Raw genomic sequence first — 25,016 nt, 5'->3', positions numbered from 1 at the left:
TCACAACCCAGAGTTTTCATCGGATCTTCGTGAAACTTGCCATGTATATGCAGAAAGCCCACACGCAGGCAGTAACCATCTCCGATTTTTGAAATTCTTCCCAGAAAAAAAGTTGACGTCATAATATCGCCGCTAATGGAAATCGCCTGTACCATTATCTCCGAAACTCGGCAAGCTGTTTGAATTTTGTTTTCGGCAATCAAGCCGGGCATTAGCACAGATTATAATTTATCGCAAACCTGACACATCACAATGACGTCATATTCGTTTTTATGACGTCATCATTGAGAGGACGAGGATCTTAGCTCATTCGAGCTCGTTTGTTATATAATTCATGGGGTGAGCAGAGGGGAGATTTTAATATGTTCTTCCTTTTTCTACCTGTGCTCGTTTGCTTTCTTTCATAGTGAAGGATATTATGAAAACCTCGACTAGGAAGGATGTTTTACACCCTTTCTGTACGAGGGTTGCTATCTATCTATCCATATATTACTAAAACTCTCATCTTGTATGTATGTATGTTCCTGAAATACAGCCAAAATGGTAAACGATAGCGCAAAAATTTTATGGCCACATTACTCACCATTCTCCTGTGGTGTGCAGTATCAAGATTCGTTTAAATCAGGCAACGCAAAAATTATTAAAAAATAAATTCCCGATTCAGTCAAGTACTCTTCGGGATTATTTGATCAATGCAAACAACCTCAGCGGTATAGTTCGCTGGAGCTATCTTAGTTTTTTTTTGAAATGTTTTTGTTAATCACCCGCTGTCACAACGGGATCCCAACGGGTTCACGGGTCGTCTAGTAGCTATTACAATTAGGACTTTTGCATTGGATTTGTATTAACAATATTGTCTTGTTAATAAAAATTCAATTCTGAAACAGCACAACCCAAGTATTACCATAGCTGGTGTCTGATCTACACAACCAATGTACACAGTGGCCATTGTCCTGTGGAGATCTTTTCAAGTGTGGTCTGTGGGACATATTGCTTGCATTTATTTAATATCAACTTGGGGTGCCCAACGTCGCTTCAAATCAAAAGACAGTTGTACTTGGCAAACATATTGCTTGGGTATCAGTGAGTGTCAATGAGGATGTAAAATGAAGTAAAACATGTGAAGAAGGATCTTGTATGACAGGTAATTGTTGTTGTTGTTGTTGTTGTTGTTGTTGTTTGTTGCTGTCATGGTTGTTGTTGTTGTTGTTTGTGTGGTTCTTCTGTGTGCTTTTTCATATTTTTTATTGCTTTGTTAAGGAGAGATGTATTTCCTCTTGTGTGCTCCTCCTGTGTCCTTTTAAAGGGTCCTGCTGTCATATTATAATAAATGTTCCGGTTGGAACCGCCACATTGGAGCTCGAGGTTCCGCTTCTTCTTCCTCAATGGCGGAAATGCAGGTTTTTGAAACGGGTAAGTTTTTGTGATTTAAAGTAATGAATTTTTGTTTCAAGTAAATCGATTATTACCTTTCCAATGGCAGCATTTGTATTATTGTACAACAGCAGAAACTCTTTAGAATAAAGTGTTAGATGTAGAAATTGGACTCATATATTGTTGCAGATCCGGGGTTCGAGTTTGACCATGAGGGGAAACGCTCGGGTTCCTCCAGAACACCCGGTCTTGAGGTGGCCGGGCACAAATAACGCTGCGTGACAGCGGGTTACTTAGCAACCTACGAATGCCGATTGGTACTGCCAATCCTGGCAGGGTTGCACTACTTTGCGTGTTACCATTTCCAGGGGATTGGCCACACCAAGTGAGTTCCGTGCCCTTGATGCATACTTGCTTAACTTACCGTATGAAGTGCAGCCGCGGAGCTGCAAAGTACGCGCCGGCTAATAAGAGCAAGTTAGTGGGGCAGAACTTCCTGGCTAACCTCTGTGCAGACTTCACTGTATCAATAGGGAAAAGAAAGAACGAGCTGGATACATTTATAACAAGCAGTTTTATTGATAAGTAATGGGAGGAAAGGGCATGTGGCACAATAATAAAATATTTTATTACAAAAGCAATATGTACAGCAGGGGAAAGCAAGGATTTGTGGGGTGCGGCAAAATAAATGCAAGTGTTAACAAAAGAAGACACAGTGCAGATCTAACCCAATACAAAGAACATACACAATCTTAACTTACACTAACACGACAGGCAACATCAGACACACACCCGGGGAAATTTGAATAGCAAGAAAAATAGAAACAGCTCGAGGTGATTGTGAACTCTTGAATTTCTGGCACAGCCGACAGACCAGCGCAAGCATCGACGCAAAGGTGGGGGAAAGAGTGAGGAAAACTGAGGGTGTATACTGTGCTTGAGTGAGGAGGTGCAAATGAGATGCAATGAGGTGCAAGTGAGTGCAGAGAATGGAAAAATGAGATGTATGCATCTGCAAGGTTTCTCTTTTAGATCTTGTGCGTCCACAGCAGACGAGACAAAAGATAAAAGACAGAAAGTGAAAGCGGGAAGCTTAACAATGGTGTGTGAGAAGGTCTGTAAATGTAAATGCGAACGGTCTATGATCGGTCTGGCGTTCTGCTCTACATACTCCATTCCCCCTTCCACCTCATGCCGCCAATCAAGCTAGAAACCTCCTCTCCTTGTTCAGCACCCAGCACTCAGACCTCAGCACTTCCTCAGTCCTTAGTGACGACTCAGCTACTACTGACTCTCAAGTACTCTTGTCCAAACTCAGCAACTACTCTTCTCATGTGTTTTATAAACATCTGGAGAGGGAGGAGCCCAACGTGAGATCATGATGGTTGGTCGGCGTTTTCCAGCACCCCCATTGGTGCACGGATACTTTCTCATGAAGTAGCTCAGCCTCTGCGAAGCTCCGAAGCTTAAGATTGCCTCATTTGCCCCCAAACTCGGCCACATGACGGAGCTCCGAGATCAACATGGAGCGCGGGTTTCTGGGAGCGCTTTCCGGCCAGCAACGTGTGCTGGACACCAAATGGGGGTCGTGCTGGAGCGGAGCGCCGGGGCTATCTTAGCGATGCTGAATGGATTCCAGTGCACACTTGTGCTTCGAGCTACATGCAGAAAATATTCCAAACATAAGCATCTGTTATGGTGGGTAGTGTCCATGGTTCACTGATATCCTCAAAGGGCAGTGTTGGTTGTCCAGGGTGCTAACTGTGGTTGTGGAGTTTGTAGTGGTTGTGGTGGGGTGGTTGAAGTGTATGTAGCAATTGTGGTGAGGTGGACAAGCGTAGGTTATTGTGGGGATTTTAGGAAGGCATTGTGGTGGTTGTATGAAGGTTGTAATGTTGCGGTTCGAGTATGGAGAAGTTTGAAATGAAGTGGCCTTTGGGGAATTGCGCGTGGTTTGAACAGGGTTTTGGCAGCATATGCAAATGAAGCTGTCTGTTAACGTGCATGCTTGCACAAAGGAGAGGTCGTGTGTGGAAGGCGAAGTAAATAAAATAGATAAAGGAATAGAAAATTGAATTAAAGACCCAATTAACAACACCCAGAATGCATTTTGTCCCACATACCCACGAGACATGAGGGAAGGGCTCACTAAAATGAATACTTGAGAAATAACTGCCTGGGGACCATTATATGTTGTATGCATTTGCCTTGGGGAGTGATGGTTTCGCAGAACCGCAACAATATACAATTGGACCTCGACATTTGCAGGGGATAGGTTCCTGAAAGATGCCACGAATGTCAAATCCAGGAATGCGTTGTTTCATTGGGGAAAAAGGTGATAGTTTCCCGGCGGTTCGGGATTCATAGGGGAAAATGAAAAATCCCATGAAAAACCGTGAATACGCAAAACACAGGGCTGCAAATAAAGAAAGCAGGAAAGAGAATCTGTGAATACATCCTCAAAAAAAACCGTGAATATGCAAAGCAAAGGCCCGCGAATGTAGAAAGCAGGTCAGAGAATCCGTGAATACGTCCTCAAAAAACCGTGAATATGCAAAGCACAGGGCCACGAATGGAGAAAGCAGGTCAGAGAATCTGGGAATACATCCTCGAAAAACCGTTAGTACGCAAAGCACAGGGTCGTGAATGTAAAAAGCAGGTCAGAGAATCCGTGAATACGTCCTCGAAAAACCGTGAATACGCAAAGCACAGGGCGCGAATGGAGAAAGCAGATCAGAGAAACCATGAATATGTCCTCCAAAAACCGTGAGTACACAAAGCACAGGGTTGCGAATGGAGAAAGCAGGTCAGAGAATCCGTGAATACGTCCTCGAAAAACTGTGAATACGTAAAGCACAGGGCCGCGAATGGAGAAATCAGGTCAGAGAATCTGGGAATACATCCTCGAAAAACCGTGAATACGTTCTCCAAAAACCGTGAATATGCAAAGCACAGGGCCGCGAATGGAGAAAGCAGGTCAGAGAATCCGTAAATACGTCTTCGAAAAACCGTGAATATGCAAAGCGCAGGGCTGCGAATGTAGAAAGCAGGTCAGAGAATCCGTAAATACGTCTTCGAAAAACCGTGAATATGCAAAGCGCAGGGCCGTGAATGTAGAAAGTAGGTCAGAGAAACCATGAATATGTCCTCGAAAAACCGTGAATATGCAAAGCACAGGGCCACGAATGGAGAAAGCAGGTCAGAGAATCCGTGAATACGTCTTCGAAAAACCGTGAATACGCAAAGCACAGGGCCGCGAATGTAGAAAGTAGGTCAGAGAAACCATGAATACGTCCTCGAAAAACCGTGAATACGCAAAGCACAGGGCCGCGAATGTAGAAAGTAGGTCAGAGAATCTGGGAATACATCCTTGAAAAACCATGAATACGTTCTCCAAAAACCGTGAATATGCAAAGCACAGGGCCGCGAATGTAGAAAGCAGGTCAGAGAATCCTTGAATACGTCCTCAAAAAACCGTGAATATGCAAAGCACAGGGCCACGAATGCAGAAAGCAGGTCAGACAAACCGTGAATATGTCCTCGAAAAAGCATGAATACGCAAAGCACAGGGCTGCGAATGTAGAAGCAGGTCATAAAATTTGCGGAACCCCCATCCCCCCCTCCCCCCGCGAATACTTGAAGCATGTCTCATTTTATGAACCGCGAATACCAGGGATCCGCAAATAGCGGAACCGCGAATGTCAATGTGAGACTGTATACAGATAATTGGGTTGGGAGGATAGTTCAGAGGTTGCGATCTTACGTTTGAGTTTTCCAGTCTGGTGTTTTCACAGGCAGGGCGTTGCATCAATGACTACAAAGTCTCTGGAAGCGGATGTTGAGCCGTGAGTACCTTCCGCTAGCATTTGCTGGAATAGGTTTAAATACCCAACGGCACCTTTCGCAAAGAGTATGCCATTGTGTTGTGGCACCGTGAGAAAATTCGAAATCCTTTCCCGAATGCGCAGGAGGCATCGATGAGCAGCACAACTGCACATCAGTAACGAATGATGCTACCAGAGGAAGGAACATGTAATTCATTCGCAGTCCAATATGCATTTGTAAAAGTAAAATAGCAATAATATCAATGTCTCATCTTAGATGATGTACATATTATGTCTGTATCGGTGTACGCACTTCAAGAGTTGATGGCCTGTGCTTGTTTGGTGACGGGTGAAGTTGTAGAAAGTTACACATGGCCCTGCTTCCCATTTCTTCTTTTATCTTCAAAAATGCAAGACGTTCACAGAGATGTTGAAATGTTCCCTCTGATGACAAAAAGCCACTTTGAAGGCAAATTGTCGGCGCTCGTGGCTGCGATGTTTCTGTGTTAATTTACCACGATGCTCCATTTACGAGGCTTGCACCGCGCCGACTCAGTTCGAGGCAATGGGAAGATATAGTTGTTGGTGAGTGGGAGGGTTAGGGTGATGGAAAAGCAAGCGCTCCAGTTCGTTCTCCGCAACATTCCATGTAAGTCGCGCATCCAAAGCATACCTCTTTGATCGCACGACACAGAGCACCGCCTAAAGGGGGTCGATGTCCAAATGATACCACGTGCATTTGCACAAGCTTCATTTTATAATCAGTTTCTGGTGATACGACATCATGATGGCAGATAGATGCAGCAGGGAGGGAATGGAGTGAAAGGAGCACCGACGCACGACCACGATTTATGGATTCACGTGAGCGAGCATTGGTTAAAGTGGTTGTAAGTGAGCGTGAGAATGCGGTTTTAACCACGAGAGGAAAATGCAGGGCACGTGGTGGCGATGGAGCCGTGAGAGCTTACCTGGTGAAACGGTGAGCCAGACGGTGAGGAAAGACAGAAGCAGCCCCCCGAAGCTTGTCCGTGGGTTCATGGCCCGAGTGCTGCGCAGTATGGAGCATGAACGAACTCCGCTCATGGTGCGTGCAGGAGACAAGTGGGGGAAGAATGGGGAGAGGAGAGGAGGGGATTTTCGTGTGGGATGACTGAGGAGGTGAGGGAGGGGTGGGGAGTTGTGGACTACCTGCAGAAGGTTTAATTTTAAATTTTCTTCATTATTGTATCATATCTTCTCAATGTTAGTCCTGTGGAACCAATGAGCTTCTCACATGGTCTCTATTCCTTTTAACCATATGTCAACCCTCTTATAAAAAATTCTCCTAAGACACACACACACAGACACACAGATTTCTATGCATATATATATATATATATATATATATATATATATATATATATATTTATATATTTTTTTATATATATATACACACACACACACACATACATACATACATACATACATACATACATACATACATACATACATACACGAGCGTGGATTGGCTTGCTGCGCTTACCACTACACACATCGTTGCATTGATTGACGTCACAGATTTGCTGTGTTGTCACAATTTATACCAACCATAATACAAACATTTCTTTTGTACAAATTTAATTGTAATATTGGTGATAGATTTATTTGAAATGTATTTGTAATATAAAAAGTTCCAAGTGGTCTAAATGGTCTCGGGGTCGAAGTTGTCTAATCTGTCTGTAGGGTGAAAGGGGTCGAAAGGGTATTTTGGGTACCAGGGTCTTTTGGGTCTCTTTGGTCATTGAGGCCTTTTGGGTCCTCAGAGAAGGGACTTTTGGGTCTTTTGAGTCCTCAGAATATTTTACGTCTTCAGTGTGTTTTCGGTCTTTTGGGTCCTCTGGGACTTTTGGGTCCTTGGGGTCCTAAAGGGTCTTCAATGGTCGAAAGGGTATCAGCAGTCTAAAGCGTCAAAAGGTACATGACAATAGTACATAATTAATAGACGTATGTGTGTGAAGTCAGGGTGCACCTAATGTTTAAACAGTACGTAATTAATGGACATATAATTGCACGGCTTCACTGTAAAAGGAACATTCCACCAGTACGTAGTTTATAAATGTTTATGTCGTCTGCAACTAATGTTCAAACAGGACATAATTAATAGGCATAGTCACACAGTTTTACGGACTGACTGACTGACGGACAAACGGCTTCGCATACAGAACGTGATTTTCGTTTTTAGCTCGCCTGTTCGAAGAACAGAGAGCGATAGCGATACCCCCGGCGTGAGCGTGAGTGTGAAAATGTTAAAGTTTTTGGTGCAAGTTATTTCCTTTCTAATGTTTTCATCAACCACACTATTTTTTACTGATTGCAATATACAAATTCAAATATTGCTATAAAATTATTTGGATCAGACTTCACTGCAATGCTTTACAAAAATATTATTAGACTAGTTATATATAAATATCAGCGTGGATCGACTCGCAACACTCGCCTCACCACATGTCGCTACAGTGGGACAAACATAACCACGTTATTAAAAACACCTCACCGCCACGTATTAAAAACACCTCACCACTGCTTAACCACCACATGTCAAAACCACTTCAACTCCACGTCACCACCATGTTATTAACAAGGACAAATGTGTCCAAGAGCAGCGTCCTTAAGGTTTTGTCGGATAAAAATAGAAAAAAAAATGTAAATTTTAAAAAAAACAACAACTTCCGATATTTTGTCACGTGCCTTGATTAAGCCAATAGTGAAACCCGTCATAATGTATTTACGATATATCGTGTATTTACGAAATAAATAATGTATTTACGAAATTACAATATGACAAATGTAATAATCTTTAAATAGTAACGTGAACTTTAAGAAACTTTAAAGCAAATGTCCGAATATATTTCAAAGTTCATGATAGATGCTCTCAAAAGGCACCGTCTATGTGAGGATGTGTACATGTGCTCAGTATTTAAGGAGATCCAAATCTTGTATATACAAGAGCCGAGTCCGAGAGATAAAGGTTTTGTCTTTACAAGAAGAAGAAGAAGAAGAAAAACAAGAAGAAGAAGGAGAAGAAGAAGAACAACACCAAGCTCTCTATGAGCAGCGTTTCGCTATGCTGTAGCGTTTCGCTACACCTCGTGTAGCGAAACGTTGCAAAAAACACCTCACTTCCATCTTATTAAAAACACCTCACTTCCATCTTATTAAAAACACCTCACCACCACGTTATTAAAAACACTTCACCTTTGAAGAACCCCCACCCCCCCCCCCACCCCAAACTCGGCCACATTAAAAACACCTCACTGCGTTAGTCTGCTGTGTCATTCAAACGTGGTTAGTCTGGTGGGGTTTATACATACCCCAATGCGAAAATGCATATAATGTTACTATTTTTAAAAAATGCGGGGTGCCAAAACACCCCATAGGACTAACGAAGGGTTAAAAACACCTCACCGCCATGTTATAAAAAACACCTCACCGCCATGTTATTAAAAACACCTCACCGCCATGTTATTAAAAACACCTCACCGCCATGTTATTAAAAACACCTCACCGCCATGTTATTAAAAACACCTCACCGCCATGTTATTAAAAACACCTCACCGCCATGTTATTAAAAACACCTCACCGCCATGTTATTAAAAATACCTCACCGCCATGTTATTAAAAATACCTCACCGCCATGTTATTAAAAACTCCTCACTGCCATGTTATTAAAAACACCTCACCGCCATGTTATTAAAAACACCTCACCCCCATGTTATTAAAAACACCTCACCGCCATGTTATTAAAAACACCTCACCGCCATGTTATTAAAAACACCTCACCGCCATGTTATTAAAAACAGCTCACGGCCATGTTATTAAAAACACCTCACCCCCATGTTATTAAAAACACCTCACCGCCATGTTATTAAAAACACCTCACCGCCATGTTATTAAAAACACCTCACCGCCATGTTATTAAAATCACCTAACCGCCATGTTATTAAAAACACCTCACCGCCATGTTATTAAAAACACCTCACCGCCATGTTATTACAAACACCTCACCGCCATGTTATTAAAAACACCTCACCGCCATGTTATTAAAAACACCTCACCGCCATGTTATTAAAAACACCTCACCGCCATGTTATTAAAAACACCTCACCGCTATGTTATTAAAAACACCTCACCGCTATGTTATTAAAAACACCTCACCGCCATGTTATTAAAAACTCCTCACCGCCATGTTATTAAAAACACCTCACCGCCATGTTATTAAAAACACCTCAGCGCCATGTTATTAAAAACACCTCACTTCCATGTTATTAAAAACATCTCACTGACATGTTATTAAAAACACCTCACTGCCATATTATTAAAAACACCTCACCGCCATGTTATTAAAAACACCTCACCGCCATGTTATTAAAAACACTTTTTTTTTTTTTTGTATACCTTGGTCGAGGCTCGTATGAGAGCGAACACACAACTCACAGCAAGGAGGCATGAGACAAGAGGGGCGGGAGTGAAAGGGACAAAACAGTGGGGAACTGTGGAAGGGAGAGGGATGGGGATGGGACGGGGAACATGGCGAAGAGAAAATGGACATTACAGGGACTTCCAGGAAGGAAAGCAGGGGAATTGAAGGAAATGGGCTTGGATGGATTATCAGGGGTAGAAAAGATCGAGGATTTGGATGGGGGAAGATAAGAGGTGGTGGTGAACACCTGTTTTGAAAGCCTGGAGGGAAGAATGGGAAAGAATAGAGTGAGGAAGTTTATTCCAAAGGCGGGAAAAAAGAGGAATGAAAGAGTGAAGATGAGCAGTGATTCGTGATTTTGGTAGTTTTACCAGAAGGGGTTTGTTGGCGGACCTTGAGCGCCCTGTGGAAATGTGGTTGGGACAAATCGCAGAGAGAGCAGGGGGGGCAAGGCTGGAGAGGAGTCGGTAGAAGACAGAAAGACCACCGACCAACCTGCGGTGATTGAGTGAGAGGCCCAAAGACTCAGCTTCATTGCGAGAGATGCCGATGATCTTAAATGCCCTGGTTTCGACAGCGTGAAGCCGAGAAAGGTGGGAGGCAGGAGCACCAGCCCAGAGGGGAGAGCAGTACTCCATCAGGCTACGGACAAAAGCTTTGTAAGTGGTCAGGAGCTCAAGAGGGCCGAGCAAGGACTTTGCACGATGGAGGATTCCCAGTCGGCGACTGGCTTTTGAGGCGTGGTTGGAAATGTGACTTTCCCAGGAAAGGTCATGACAGATAGTGAGACCCAGAAGCTTGAAAGAAAAGACTTCTTCCAGAGGATTGTTGAGAAAGTGAATGGGGGGGGGGGATTTCTAAACGGTCCTTTCGAAGAGACATAGTGAGAGTGTGAGATTTGTCTGGATTGAAAGACATGTTCCACGTGTCTTTCATGTTATTACTGCCATGTTATTACACTGCCATGTTAATATTAACTGCCATGTTAATAACACTGCCATGTTATTAAAAACACCTCACCGCCATGTTATTAAAAACACCTCACTGCCATGTTATTAAAAACACCTCACCGCCATGTTATTAAAAACACCTCACCGCCATGTTATTAAAAACACCTCACCGCCATGTTATTAAAAACACCTCACTGCCATGTTATTAAAAACACCTCACTTCCATGTTATTAAAAACATCTCACTGCCATGTTATTAAAAACACCTTACTACCATGTTTTAAAAACACCTCACCTCCACGTTATTAAAAACACCTCACCGCCATGTTATTAAAAACACCTCACTGCCATGTTATTAAAAACACCTCACTGCCATGTTATTAAAATACCTCACCGCCATGTTATTAAAAACACCTCACCGCCATGTTATTAAAAACACCTCACTGCCATGTTATTAAAAATACCTCACTGCCATGTTATTAAAAACACCTCACTTCCATGTTATTAAAAACATCTCACTGCCATGTTATTAAAAACACCTTATTACCATGTTATTAAAAACACCTCACTGCCATGTTATTAAAAACACCTCACCGCCATGTTATTAAAAACACCTCACTGCCATGTTATTGAAAACACCTCACTTCCACGTTCTTAAAAACACCTCACCGCCATGTTATTAAAAACACCTCACCGCCACGTTATTAAAAACACTTCACCGCCACGTTATTAAAAACACTTCACCACCACGTTATTAAAAACACATCACCGCCATGTTATTAAAAACACCTCACCACCACGTTATTAAAAACACATCACTGCCATGTTATTAAAAACACATCACCACCATGTTATTAAAAACACCTCACCGCCATGTTATTAAAAACACATCACCGCCATGTTATGAAAAACACATCACCGCCATGTTATTAAAAACACTTCACCTCCACGTTATTAAAAACACCTCACCGCCATGTTATTAAAAACACCTCACCGCCATGTTATTAAAAACACTTCACCGCCACGTTATTAAAAACACATCACCGCCATGTTATTAAAAATACCTCACCGCCATGTTATTTAAAACATCTCACCGCCATGTTATTAAAAACACATCACCGCCATGTTATTAAAAACATCTCACCGCCATGTTATTAAAAACACATCACCGCCATGTTATTAAAAACACCTCACCACCATGTTATTAAAAACACCTCACCGCCATGTTATTAAAAACACCTCACCGCCATGTTATTAAAAACACCTCACCGCCATGTTATTAAAAACACCTCACCGCCATGTTATTAAAAACACCTCACCGCCATGTTATTAAAAACACCTCACCGCCATGTTATTAAAAACACCTCACCGCCATGTTATTAAAAACACATCACCGCCATGTTATTAAAAACATCTCACCGCCATGTTATTAAAAACATCTCACCGCCATGTTATTAAAAACACATCACCGCCATGTTATTAAAAACACATCACCGCCATGTTATTAAAAACACATCACCGCCATGTTATTAAAAACACCTCACCACCATGTTATTAAAAACACCTCACCGCCATGTTATTAAAAACACCTCACCGCCATGTTATTAAAAACACCTCACCGCCATGTTATTAAAAACACCTCATCGCCATGTTATTAAAAACACCTCACCGCCATGTTATTAAAAACACCTCACCGCCATGTTATTAAAAACACCTCACCGCCATGTTATTAAAAACACCTCACCGCCATGTTATTAAAAACACCTCACCGCCATGTTATTAAAAACACCTCACCGCCATGTTATTAAAAACACCTCACCACCATGTTATTAAAAACACCTCACCGCCATGTTATTAAAAACACCTCACCGCCATGTTATTAAAAACACCTCACCTCCATGTTATTAAAAACACCTCACCGCCATGTTATTAAAAACACCTCACCGCCATGTTATTAAAAACACCTCACCTCCACGTTATTAAAAACACCTCACCGCCACGTTATTAAAAACACATCACCGCCATGTTATTAAAAACACCTCACCGCCATGTTATTAAAAACACCTCACCGCCATGTTATTAAAAACACATCACCGCCATGTTATTAAAAACACCTCACCGCCATGTTATTAAAAACACCTCACCGCCATGTTATTAAAAACACCTCACCGCCATGTTATTAAAAACACCTCACCGCCATGTTATTAAAAACACCTCACCGCCATGTTATTAAAATCACCTCACTGCAACGTAACCATGTTATTAAAAACATCTCACTGCCATGTAATTAAAATCACCTCACTGCAACGTAACCATGTGATTAAAAACATCTCACCTCCCCATCATTCAAAACTGCTCCCGTGTGTCGCCATCGAGACAGACTTATTTTAACTGAGGATAAGTACGTGAGTTACCATGTTGTCATGGTTTACACCAAGCATAATTCAAACATTTATTTTGCAGATTAATTTGTAATATTCATGATATTTCATTTTTATAACCAGTTGAAGTTGAAGAGTCAAGCTTAAAATTTTATTATATTTTTTAAATGAAAAAAAATACCCTTTGGACAGACACACTGTTGAGGTAGGAGTAGCCCAGAAGTTTGGTATGATTTCACAAAAGTTTGAGGGAGCATTTGTGATCATACACTGTACAGAGTGTTGCTGTTGCCAAAGCAGTCTCGCTGGGCTAGTCAGCACAATGCTGGACGAGTCACCACTCCGACACAGGATACTCAAATGGTTCATTCCAGAAAGCCTGTACTCATTTTGCCGACCTTGGAAGGATGACAGGCTGAGTCAAACTCACCTGGAATTATTTCAATGGACAAAGCAGGATTTCTAACTCAGAACCCGAGGATCCCAAGCCCACCACCCTCACCTTAAAGCCAACACCAGGATAACCTCTCCAAACCACCCAGGATCATTAACAATCCCCAACCACCCAGGCTCATTAACCCCTCCCCCTAATCACCCAGACTCTTTAACACCCCCCAATCATCCAGGCTGATTAACCCCACCTTCAATCACGCAATCTCATTAACCCCCACCCAAATGACTAGGCTCATTAACTCCTACGTGTTCTGACCCAATGCCCTTCAGCCTCCCAAGGTAGAGTGAATTCAATGAGAGGTGCATAGCAGATTAAACTTTTATTTGTTTGTAAAGTATTATGTTGCTGACGTTTCCACCATGTTATTAAAAGGCAAATTTGCAGTTTCCCCCCTCTTGCAAAACGTCCCAATTGAGGAAACTGGGTTTTATTTGTAGTTATAGTTTTTGAAATGTAAAATTTTCAGTTTTGAAGAGGACTTTTGCACCTCATAAATGATGGTAGCAAACCATATGTGGGTTGTTCGGAGAGTCCTAGGAACGAAATTATCATTGTTGAGTACCCCCCCAATCATTCAATTCAATACCAGTGGGGGTTGCTTGCACACTACTATGTGCTAATATAATAAATATATGCTACATATATATTTAATGATGTGGATTGTGACAGAGATTTATATTCAGGAGCACGAGGAGGTTCCGATGACGTGAAAGCCAAAAGGAAAACTAAAAATGTTGCAAATTTATCATTAACTGAATCAAAGGATGACCAAAACATGGCAAGTCACGTGACCAAAAACGCAATATAATGAAATATGCAATATTTCAAGTGTGCTATCATTACTACGATCCTTAGTAATTAACAAATCGCAAATTACTTAATTACTATGACTACTTAATTCGAAATCTTTAAAACATGTAAGTATATCATCGATCAGAGACATAGACAAAGGAATCATTTGTAATTGCTTCCTTTCTAATGTATAAAGTCTAATTTCCTTTGAGTGTTTTAAAAGCCCATTTGTGTTGCATTCTGCCAACAGCTAAATGACCCAGGTAAATCAACACTTCGTGATTAGAATGAGCTCTTTATTGAAAAGTTTCCAGGTATAGTAATTACTTCGCATGTGCGAAGTGAAAAGTTGGGTTAAGCAATCGGTCACGTACCTACTTACTGTTCATGTCTACACTTTGTGATTCCCTTTTAAATTAATTCTCTCTGCAACCGCTTGTCGGATTGACACAAAATTCTCACCATAGGTGCGACTAACTAGAATGTTTTAATGATAATTATGATGTCATAGGTCACATGGTGTGGCAACCATGTAGAAAAAAGGAAAAACTTTGGACCTCTGCATCTCCGAAACAGCTCCATGAAAAAATTGGAAACGGCACCTGTCAAGTACTCCTCATGGTGAATGTGTGATTTTTATTTATTTATTATTGATGTCGTGGGTGCCTTTGTTATGACGTCATGATTGCATACGAAGAATGCTACGTCCAATTAGTATGAACATTTTTGAGTGTCATCTGGGGATAAAGTGGTAGACAGAAAAAAATTGATGACGTCATCAGTCATGTGGTTTGGCAGCCATTGAAAAGACAAAAAAAACCTTCAAAAATCTTCTCAGAAATGGCTGAACAGATCGATGCGAAACTTTACAGGTATGACAGCCTATCCATGAGGAACAAAATGTTCCCCACCTATTACATCATAGGTTACATGGTTTGGCAGCCATATTAAATTTACCCAAAAACCATTAAAGATCTTCTACAGAACAGCGGATCAGATCGAGGGGAAACTTCACACAGATATTCCCCAAACCTTGGTGATACCAGGATGTAAACAAATAATTGATAGGTTACATGGTTTGGCAGCCATATTGGATTGAAGGATAATATTTCAAAAAATGATGTCTCTTTAAACATTTCATCAATCAACGTGAAACTTCCAAATTATGATCTAGCGATTCGGAATATATTGTTACAGTTGTGTGGTACATGGAGGAATTTCATAGCAAAGTTAGGATTGTATAGTGTAGCATGGCCCATGGATGTGTAAGAGAGATCTCAATGTAAATTTAGTAGGGAAACTGTGAGCTTAAGTGTTACGAGTGGGGGAGGGGGGAGGGGTGCTGTGTTAAATTCGGTAGGGTTTAAGGATAATTTCTCCCAGTATGTGATTGCACCCTGTTACCTTTTCCTATGTTTTTGCATTTCAAGACCGGCGATAAAAAGGGATCACGTCCTTAAAACAACAACCGAGCTGCTCATCCAAGCAGGTAAGAACCCGACCTCCAAGAATGACAACTAGAAAACCACACCCTTGGAGTGGATGATTGAGGGGCATGACGTCAGAGGGAAGGATAGAGTTAGGATGGGAGTCTCACGTTGTGCGATTGAAGGGGAAGGTTCAGAGAGGAGTGAGGAGATGACGGTTGGAAGAGAATGGCATTACGGTTGCTTCTCCTCGACATGGTGAAGAAGGCTGCACAATTCTCATGTTCATGCTGTGTGAATATGCTGCATGCTGGGCAAGACGCTAACCATTCCTGTTTGGCTGAGTCGTGAAGTGGTACGATTATGAGAAAGAGAGGAAGAGGAGCACGCCTCTCAGCAAACTTGGTGTTATCCCATTGTGTGTTCAATGATGAAGGTGGGCAATTGTTGTGTGCAGATCTCGTGTAAAAGAGGAACATTCAGCATGTTCGTTGATGAGAACAAGTCACACGGTGGTTGTTGAGCCGTGGCGTTGAATACCGCCTCACAAATTACCTCATGTACGTACGTGACTGCAGAGAGCGGCTTGGCACCATTTTGGGTGAGTTTTCCCACGTAGGACGCCTGTGGTTCGATCACCAAGTTCAGAAAAGACCATCTCTGGACAAAGCTCAGTGCCAGAATTAAGGGAGCATTTTATTTAATTTTGTTTTCCCCTTGTCTGTATTAAAGTCAGTGTGTGGAGGCACTTCGACTTTAGGCTTTAATTGACCTCACGTTTTATTATCACGTTTAATTTATTACCATTATGAATATTTGATTCATGTCCATTAAACCGCTATTTATTAAAGATTGATTGTGTTTGTCTATTTGTTGTGGATTCGAGTATAAGCCCTTGTCCTCCATCTGTGTGGCTCTGTCTGCTACGCGTCCTTGCCGCCCTCTGTCTCGCAGGTGCTATAATCTCTAAGGAACTCGGCTGTTCGTCTCCAAGGGAAATTGTTCAGCTATTCAGACAGGTCGGTGTTAACCACCTGTCTGTGGCAATTGGGTCTGGGGAATTAACTTAACCAGAAGGGCCGCGACAATATATTGTTGCGGATTCGCGCCCGCCGGCGTGCGAGCGGCCACGTAACTCGAATCGCGGCACGTCGCCCACCGGACGGACAATCCCGCCGTGACCCTCTCGGACTAACGCCGGGAACTAGTCACGGGTGGGCCTTTCGGCCTCACCACGATCGTGCCAATCGGCCCCCCGCGTGGGATAGGGTTGCTCGCCAAATTCGACCTACCTAAGTACCCACACGGAGGGTAGACCGGGCGATCGCACCTCGCCGCAGGTCGACTTCGGACACGGGCCACTTTAAGCGACCCGTTCCGTACTATCGGGATAACCGAGCGGTGTTATCGTCAACCTCGACGGTTCGATTAATTATTGGGCGTATTTAGCCCACGACCAACCCTTTACGTGAAGTAAGATGGAGATTCAATAAAAGAAAAGACGAAGCGAAACGGGAAAAACAGTTCAACATAAAGCACATTTATTCCGCGGCAAACGGAAAGCACACATATACAATTATACACCAAAAGCAAATGTAAAAGTAGAAGAAACACAACAATTCTGCACAAAAAGCAAATGTAACAATGCAGATCTACTACCGACTACCGAGCACACGGCAACACTTATACAGTTTTACTTCACAGACGGCGCCGACAACACATATACTCAAAGCAAAAGAAAAAGGAAGGGGCCACCCTCAACGATGAGGGGGGCAGACGGGCCTGGGGCCGAGACCGCGTCGAGCCTACCCGTCTGGTGATGAGCCGCAAAATGGCGGCGGCGCCCCGACTCCGCGGGCCTCGCTGGCACTGCCTGGTATGGGGTGGGAACGGGGCCCCCCTTCTCACGCTATCTCAGCGCGGGGGGGGGGAACAGGAGGGGGTTGTTGATGCTCGGGGGAATGAGGATATCTCGCTGGCTTGGGTCCCGCGACGAGCGACTCCACCGCGACCTCGGTCGCGTTACCGGCCTCCCCTCTCTGCAGCTCCCCGACTCTGACACGAGCGCCGACCTCCACAAAGATCCTTGGCCTCTCCAGCCTCTCCGGACCCCGACAGACACTCTCTCGACTGCCTTCGCCGCCGCCACAACTCTCCAACTCTCCCACTCTCCACTCTTCTCAACTCCGTCCAACTGCTCAACTCTTTCCAACTCTCCCGATTCAGAAACTCCCTCAACAACTGCTGCCTTTTCGGCGAGCGAACGCGGCCCTTTATAGCCCCCGGGGCTTCGCTCCTTCACCTTCGACCCTTCACCTCTGGCTGGCTCCCCATTGGACAGAGGAAAAGTGGGCGTGAATGATTTTTGATCCGCGAATCTGCATATAGCGATTATACTCCGACGCACCTGGAGGCGGGGCCAAATCGCCCCACGCTCGCTGATAGGACGGAACAGAAGTGGGCGTGAATCGTTCTTGATCAGATTTCTCGGAAAGGCTGGTGTTTTTGCACCCGCTGCTCGGTGCGCGCCCTGTACGAGTCCAGGATCGGTGTCCACAAGCGGCGCGGGAATGGCGGTGATGCGATGGTTGCGAGAGCGAGATGTGACGGTAAAGGTCGTGGCTGTTGTTGTGAAGCGGCGTTGCGGTTGGTGGTTGTTGTGTGATGGCTGTTGAGACGTGGTTGGTGGTGGTTGTGGTGGTAGTAATGGCGGCTGGTCCAAAATAAAGATAGTAAAAGAAAAACGGCTATCTAAAAGGGTCGCAGCCCGAATGAATGACATTTATTCCCTCGAAACAACGGGTTTGGGCCTAACTACACATATACTTACAGAGATATCTCACCGAAGGGACCTGAATGGTGGTTTGCAAATTTCGTCAACCACAACAATATTTTAAATTTCAAACTCATCAGACGCATGGTCTGGCAGCCAGAAATATTAAATTTTTTGAATCTGGGTTTTTTTGTATTTTTATATATTTTTAATAAGGCTCACTTAGTTGTGCCTGGATGGGTTTGAGGGTAGAGGAGTAGCAGTTGAAACCCGAGTCCTATCTAGGTTCTTCCTGATGACTTCATCTTTGCTTTTTGCTTGTCCGGGTTTCTTATGATCACTCCAATCCAATGCCGATTTTCCGAATTAAATTGAATGAAGAGGACATAATGGGTCAGATGTCCGATGAAAACAGGGTTGCATCGAAGCGAGACATCTTGGTACCTGGTCATCACTGCCAGCAGTTAAAAAGTGGCAGTTCTCATGTTAAGAGCGCACATTGAAAACCGTTCAACGGAGGAAATTGAAACTTTACCATGTTACATAACTGTTGGTATCGTGCATATTACTTATATGATGCATGCCCCCTCAGAACTTACATGGTGAATTAAACAAAGCCTAATGACCAGAGACAATGACACTTCCTTGCATTAAGAAATTAGAATCATTGTAAAATCTTCGGCCTTTATTGTGCTTAGCTGGTGAAAAAGGTGAAGAAGAAGTACAGTTTTGCATTTTAACGATCTCCCGTTTTATATTTCAGTGATCTATTCTGGTGTCTTCATCAGCCTTGGTAGTTATGAAAACATTTGAAAATGAGACTAAAAGCTACTTTGTGAAGGCTTATCAATGTACTCTATAGCAGACTTTTCAAAGTATAATTTTTGTACACCTGTACCTTAGAAGTGTAGATAGATACAATTACAAATTTTCCGCAAGAAGAGTTAGCAAATACCAAGTCCTTCTCAAGATTGTGTGGAGTAAGTATTCTTTGAATACCATCCAGTTTTTAATGTAAATACAGCAAAATTAATATTAGGCAGAAGGTGATTGTTGCCGTTGCCTAGCAACAAGTTTCAGTGTCAGCTCCATTGTTTACCAGCAGTGAGCAGACAGAGCCTGCACTGGCCGACTCTTATTCACAGATATTTTAGTTTACGGACAATTTACGACTGTTTTGTAATTTGTTTTTTTTCCTTGGATATCGGCTTTGAGATGCAGTGACATGCAAAATTTCAGCTTTTAATACCACCTAGAAGTTACAAAACATTTATTTCGGTGTCAGTCAGTTGGTCAGCTAGTCAGTGGTTAGAAAGAGCTTTATCTATTTTAATGAGAGCCTTCAGTATGTCGCCATTTTTCTCAGAGATAGCTAAACGGATCTTCATCTATCTTTCAGACGTTTATCAGTGAGTGTCGGCGAGTGTTTTAGTCGAATTTTTATATTTTTAAAGTTGGATTTTTTTTGCATTTTTGTTTTGATCGCTCTATAGTGCCAAAGCCTTTGCAGCTATATGAAAGGTAATATTAAATGATCCCAACCGATTCCTTAGTGGATGTAGGGAAGTGTTTTAGGCCCCCACAAAAAAAATACAAAAAAAACAAAATTTTATTTCTTCAAAATGCCAACAGGATTAGAACAGCACCGGGTAACGCCGGGTTACCCGTGCTAGTTTATACTATACCCGTAAGAGAGATGTTTGTGTGTGTGTCTCCATTTTTCTCAGAGATCGCCAAACGGATCTTGGTAAAACTTTCAGAAGTTCATTCGTGCATGCCAGGGATTATTTTAGGCCAAAAAACATAAAACAAAACACTTGTATTTTTTTGTATTTTTATGTTTTAAAAAATCGCTCTATAGTACCTTAGCCTTTGTAGCTACTGTATGTAAAAGGTAATATTAAATGATCCCAGATTCCATTCCTTAGTGGGTGGAGGGAAGTGTTCTAGGCCCCCGCAAAAAGATAAAATAGAAAAAAACAAAAGAAATTGATTTCTTCAAAATGCCAACAGGATAAGAACAGAACTGGACAACACCAGATATCACTGCTCGTATTAGATAAAGCTGCAGTATATATAAATACGGCACTGCAGTACAATTTTTATATGTGGCCTGGTAGAACAGATTAGAGGAATGTGCATTCCTCTTTGTGCTGTCGACTGCTGCCTGGGTTCGAATCCCCAAATAATTCTGCCATCATGTAAGGTCAGCTGAGGAGCCAGTTGAGTTCGACCCAACTTTTTCACGAACCAGCTGTCCAGGCCTGACATTTGTCGAAAGCTGACTGAGGCAGGAATTTATAAATTGTTCAGGATGCGGTCGACATCTCGTTTACTCAATGCAAGGAACACGCTGGATTAATTATTTAACGTCCACCAAAACTCATGGTTATAGCAGACGAATTCCCGGCTTTATGTTCATCCGAGTGACATAACTCTTTGTAATGCAACACCCTGCTTGTGAAACACCAATCTGACAGCTTATAGTCAGGTCAGGAATCGAACCCAGACTGCACAGCTCAAAGGCAAGTGTATTACATCTGTACCACCCTGTTGAACATTATACTGAATCAAATGGTAAAAAAATGGCAATTGCGGCATGATGAGAAATCCGAATTGTTAGAATGTCCTGAAAGTGCTCGACATGTAATTAAATCTTCCTTGGAGATGAGAAAATAAAATGAAATCGTAACTGCAGAACTGCTCATAAAAAAGTAGTTCTTCAACTCGATTTTGTCCCTTAAATAAGAACAACTCTGCACCCACCACCCTTCCTCCTCTCCCCTTCTTCTAACCTCCTCACTTTCCACATACTGAATCACCATCGCCAGGATATATTTCAAGACATTGGCACAATGGTGCAAAAACATACTCTTGGCAATGCTCAGTGAGATTTTTAATTATCATGACATAAGAATTATGGTGGACAACATTAAGGTTCACATGTACACCAGAGGGGTAATTTTGATACTCTAAACTCCATACTCTTAACACAATAAAACAGTGACTTTGACTTTGGATGACGAAGGATAATCATCAGTTATTATTGTAGTATCATTATTAAATGATAATAATTATGGCTAACAGGATAGGCCAGAGGTAGAACACTTACCTTTACGTTGTTTAGTCGGGGTTTGATGCCCATTCACACTATAAATGGATTGGTGCTTCACAGGCAGGACCCTTTCTCAGACTGACATTAAGGTGTTTGTCCTACATGTTCACTTTCGCTAGTGAAAGTGAAAATATCCCACAGTGCACCTCAAAAGAGTAGGCCAATTGCGTGCCAGCATCCCAGCCAAAATTCCCAATTCACACCAGGATTAGTGATTGGAAAGCCAACGGTAAACCACCCAATGTATTTTTTGCCATGAGCTGGCTTTCAGCATCATAATGCACTGGAAAGAGAATGGACTCATCAATCAATGACAGCAACTATAGTCACTAGAAAGCATCTCAAAATACAAAGCCCATCCACGTCCACTTTATACTCGAGCTGAAGTTGACGAAACCGAGTTTTAATTTTTTTTTGCATTTTATTCGTTTGTGTTCTGTATATTATCATCAAGGTTTGTTGAATATTTGATGACAAAAGCTCAATTAGTAAAAATGTTATGGCCTGGACAGAAACACTGAAGCACAATGGTAAATAAATAAAGAAACTCGGAAGCGATAAAACAAACAAAAACGAGGCGTCTCGCGCTTGACGCGATGCCGGCTGGGCTAATGAGGGATATTTACAGTCACTATGGGCCGAATTTATGAAAGGCGCTTCGCGAACGTTTAAGAGAGTGAGGCATTGCTAAGGTTATTTTCACCAGTGTAGGAAATAGCACATATGTTTCTTGTCATTCATCACTCCAAGATATTATCTCTGATCATCAGGAAGTTTTCGTGAATAATTTCGGTATTAAATGTAAAGAGGTAAATCTTTGTATTCCTCAGCTTTTCTGGATTCCTAAGCTTCATAAGAACCCGTACAAATGGTTTTTAGCGGGTTCCAGGCAGTGTTCCACCAAACATTTATCGGTTATAGTTAACTCGGGTTTACAAGTTGTGAGGGAACAGTTCAGGAAATATTGTTTAGCAATTGAGAAGAATTCTGGTATGAACACTTTCTGGAGCATTAATTCTACTTTAGAGTTCTTAGATAGGATTCGATGCCTCAATATAAGGTCAGTCGAAGTTTTTGATTTTAAAATCTATAAACAAATTTGGATTTAGTACTAGTGAGGGATTCACACTTCAAAGTGATTGACAAGGTTTTAAACTCTTTTAATAAGTTTTTATGTGTCAGGTTTGATGGAGCAATCTTTTCTAAAAAGAAATACTCAAGTTTTCATTGTTTTGATTCGTAGAAGTTTAAGGATGCTGTTAATTTTATTTTATATAATACTTTTGTGTCTTTTTGTGGGATAATGTTTCAACAGATTAAGGGTATTCCCATGGGTGGGAATTGCAGCCCCCTACTAGCAGACATTTTTCTTATTTTCTGTGAATTTTCATTCATACAGAAACTGACGAAGGAGAATAAATTAGGATTTGCTAAAATATTATCCCATACATGTCGTTATATAGATGATATTTGTGTGGTTAACTGTAATTTTTATGATGGGCAGCTTCACAAGATTTATCCAGATAACCTGATTGCAAACAGGAGTGGTAATGATTGTACAGTTGCTGCATATCCGGATGTGTTGGTTAGAGTTGGACAGAATGGTTTTAATACAAGTGTATATCATAAAGTTGATGATTTCAGTTTCCCTGTAGTCTTGTACACTTTTCCGTGTTGCAATGTTCCAATCAAAATGGGTTACAATGTCTTTTCATTCTCAGCTACTTAGATTTGCAAGAATTTCTTCACTGAAGGATGATTTTGTGGAACGTGCTGAGAAGGTTTGTTCCATCATTTTAAACAGAGGATATTTGGCTGATTGTTTGATCAGGTCTTGTGAGAATGTCTTTAAACTCCATCGTCACTTTTTATTTAAGTTTGGTTGGTTTTCATGTGAACAAGTTCTGATTGCATTGCATTTGATATAGTAATAATTAATGAATTATTTTAGTGAGGTTAATTCTTGCTTTCATATTATTGGTTAAACATATATATATATATATATATATATATATATATATATATATATATATATATATATATATATATATATTTGAATATTTGAACGACAGTTTGAGTCTATGGTTAGATGTAGCTGCTGCGTAATGGGTATGTCTACAAGGTAAAGTGTTTATTACTAAATATATTATCATATAAAGTCGTGTATGATTAAAGTTATTCATATTTAGTAATACTTTAAATAAAATTGATAATTAAATAAGTTTGAATAAGCATATTGCATTTCTGTGTTTACTTACTGTCTGGACACAACTTTGAGGTTGTAGGTCCATTGATGTTGAGTAATCTACTGATGTGGATCAGTGACCAGAGTTGTGGATCCACCATTTGGAGAGGTTCTGGGCTGAAGGGATTGAAACCTCGATGAAAAACGGTGCCCAGCTGATGATCCGGGCAGTTGGGAAATCAGTCAATTGCTTGCAAGCTGTGGTTATAACTTCAGATAAAATAGCTTATGTAAATACTTACGTGTGTGTGTGTGTGTGTGTGTGTGTGTGTGTGTGTGTGTGTGTGTGTGTGTGTGTGTGTGTGTGTGTGTGTGTGTGTGTGTGTATTGTTATGTCTTGCTTTCTCCTTGGGACTATCTATGGTGCAGTAATTGGTCTTTATTTTGATCACACTTCTCCAGAGGAATGAATCTATCCTCAAAGATTCTCAATGCATGTTGGCAAACTGCCCTATTCATATCCTCTTCTGCCTACTCTTGAGCTAATTCAAGCTTTTCCAACACATCTATATCCACCGTCCTATGCCAAGTACCAATTATAAGCAATGCAATTCTTATATGCCCCTTTACTCCAGTTATTCTCTGTAGACTACTGTAATTATAACTGTAACCAACTATAGTTTTAGCTCGAGTATCAAGGAGTAATTCTTAGTCGACTACTGAAATGAGAACTGTAATCACTTTAGTTGCCAGCAATCCTTTCTGCAGTACATAAACCACAATAGTGGAACCTTTCGTGATTCTAAAGTTAACTTAAACTGCCAGTAGGTATATGAGAGTTCTAACTATACTATTTTTAGCTGCGTCTCGCGTAGCGAACGCTGGCTCTTAGAGAGCTCCGCGTTGTTGTTGTTGTTGTTGTTCTTCTTCTTCTTCTTCTTCTGGTGAAGACAAAACCTTTCCGCGTCGTGTAGCGAACGCTGGCTCTAAGAGAGCTCCGCGTTGTTCTTCTTCTTGTTGTTGACTGGTGGAATGACGCGGATCTTGGACACATTTGTCCTTGTTGCTTAATGCTTCCTTCAAGGCCTTAAACATGCCCTTGCCGACATGTAAAAGTTTCTTTGCTATTTAAATGCTTGTGATTAGATTATGATCGTGCATTAGATAATCACTCTTCTGTGATTGGCGACTAACTTTGAAAGTGATTGGTGACTTTTTTCTTCTACACGTGTCACTTTTTTACGTTTTTCTTCTGCACGTTTTTTTTCTACAGATTCTACACG

The 25,016-nt window shown here is 41.7% G+C and overlaps 1 protein-coding gene and 1 long non-coding RNA gene across 4 annotated transcripts in view; one reads left to right on the top strand and one right to left on the bottom strand.

The window, feature by feature from the left end:
* Nucleotides 1–6,325, bottom strand: part of LOC147031491 (ly6/PLAUR domain-containing protein 1-like) — a 39,526-nt gene extending 33,201 nt beyond the window's left edge. The window contains exon 1 of the mRNA XM_085864062.1: nt 6,167–6,325. Within this exon, the coding sequence (XP_085720188.1) occupies nt 6,167–6,281 (115 nt within the window). The 5' untranslated portion in view covers nt 6,282–6,325. The remainder of the gene's footprint in view (nt 1–6,166) is intronic.
* Nucleotides 1,306–23,543, top strand: LOC147031490 (uncharacterized). 3 transcript variants are annotated; one of them, XR_015053286.1, is made up of 5 exons: nt 6,258–6,356; nt 14,745–14,854; nt 15,664–15,722; nt 16,118–16,261; nt 23,270–23,543. It is a non-coding gene; the product is annotated as an uncharacterized LOC147031490 (long non-coding RNA). The 3 variants fall into 3 exon arrangements; XR_015053283.1 differs by lacking the exons at nt 6,258–6,356; nt 23,270–23,543 and adding an exon at nt 1,306–1,413 and having other exon boundaries at nt 16,118–16,530; XR_015053282.1 differs by lacking the exon at nt 23,270–23,543 and having other exon boundaries at nt 16,118–16,530.
* The last annotated feature ends 1,473 nt before the right edge of the window (nt 23,544–25,016 follow it).

Source organism: Eptatretus burgeri, chromosome 2, assembly GCF_056783735.1.
Source record: "Eptatretus burgeri isolate ZD-2024b chromosome 2, Ebu_testis_v1, whole genome shotgun sequence".
NCBI classification, from domain to species: Eukaryota; Metazoa; Chordata; class Myxini; order Myxiniformes; family Myxinidae; genus Eptatretus; species Eptatretus burgeri.
This window is presented reverse-complemented; position numbering and strand designations above follow the sequence as displayed.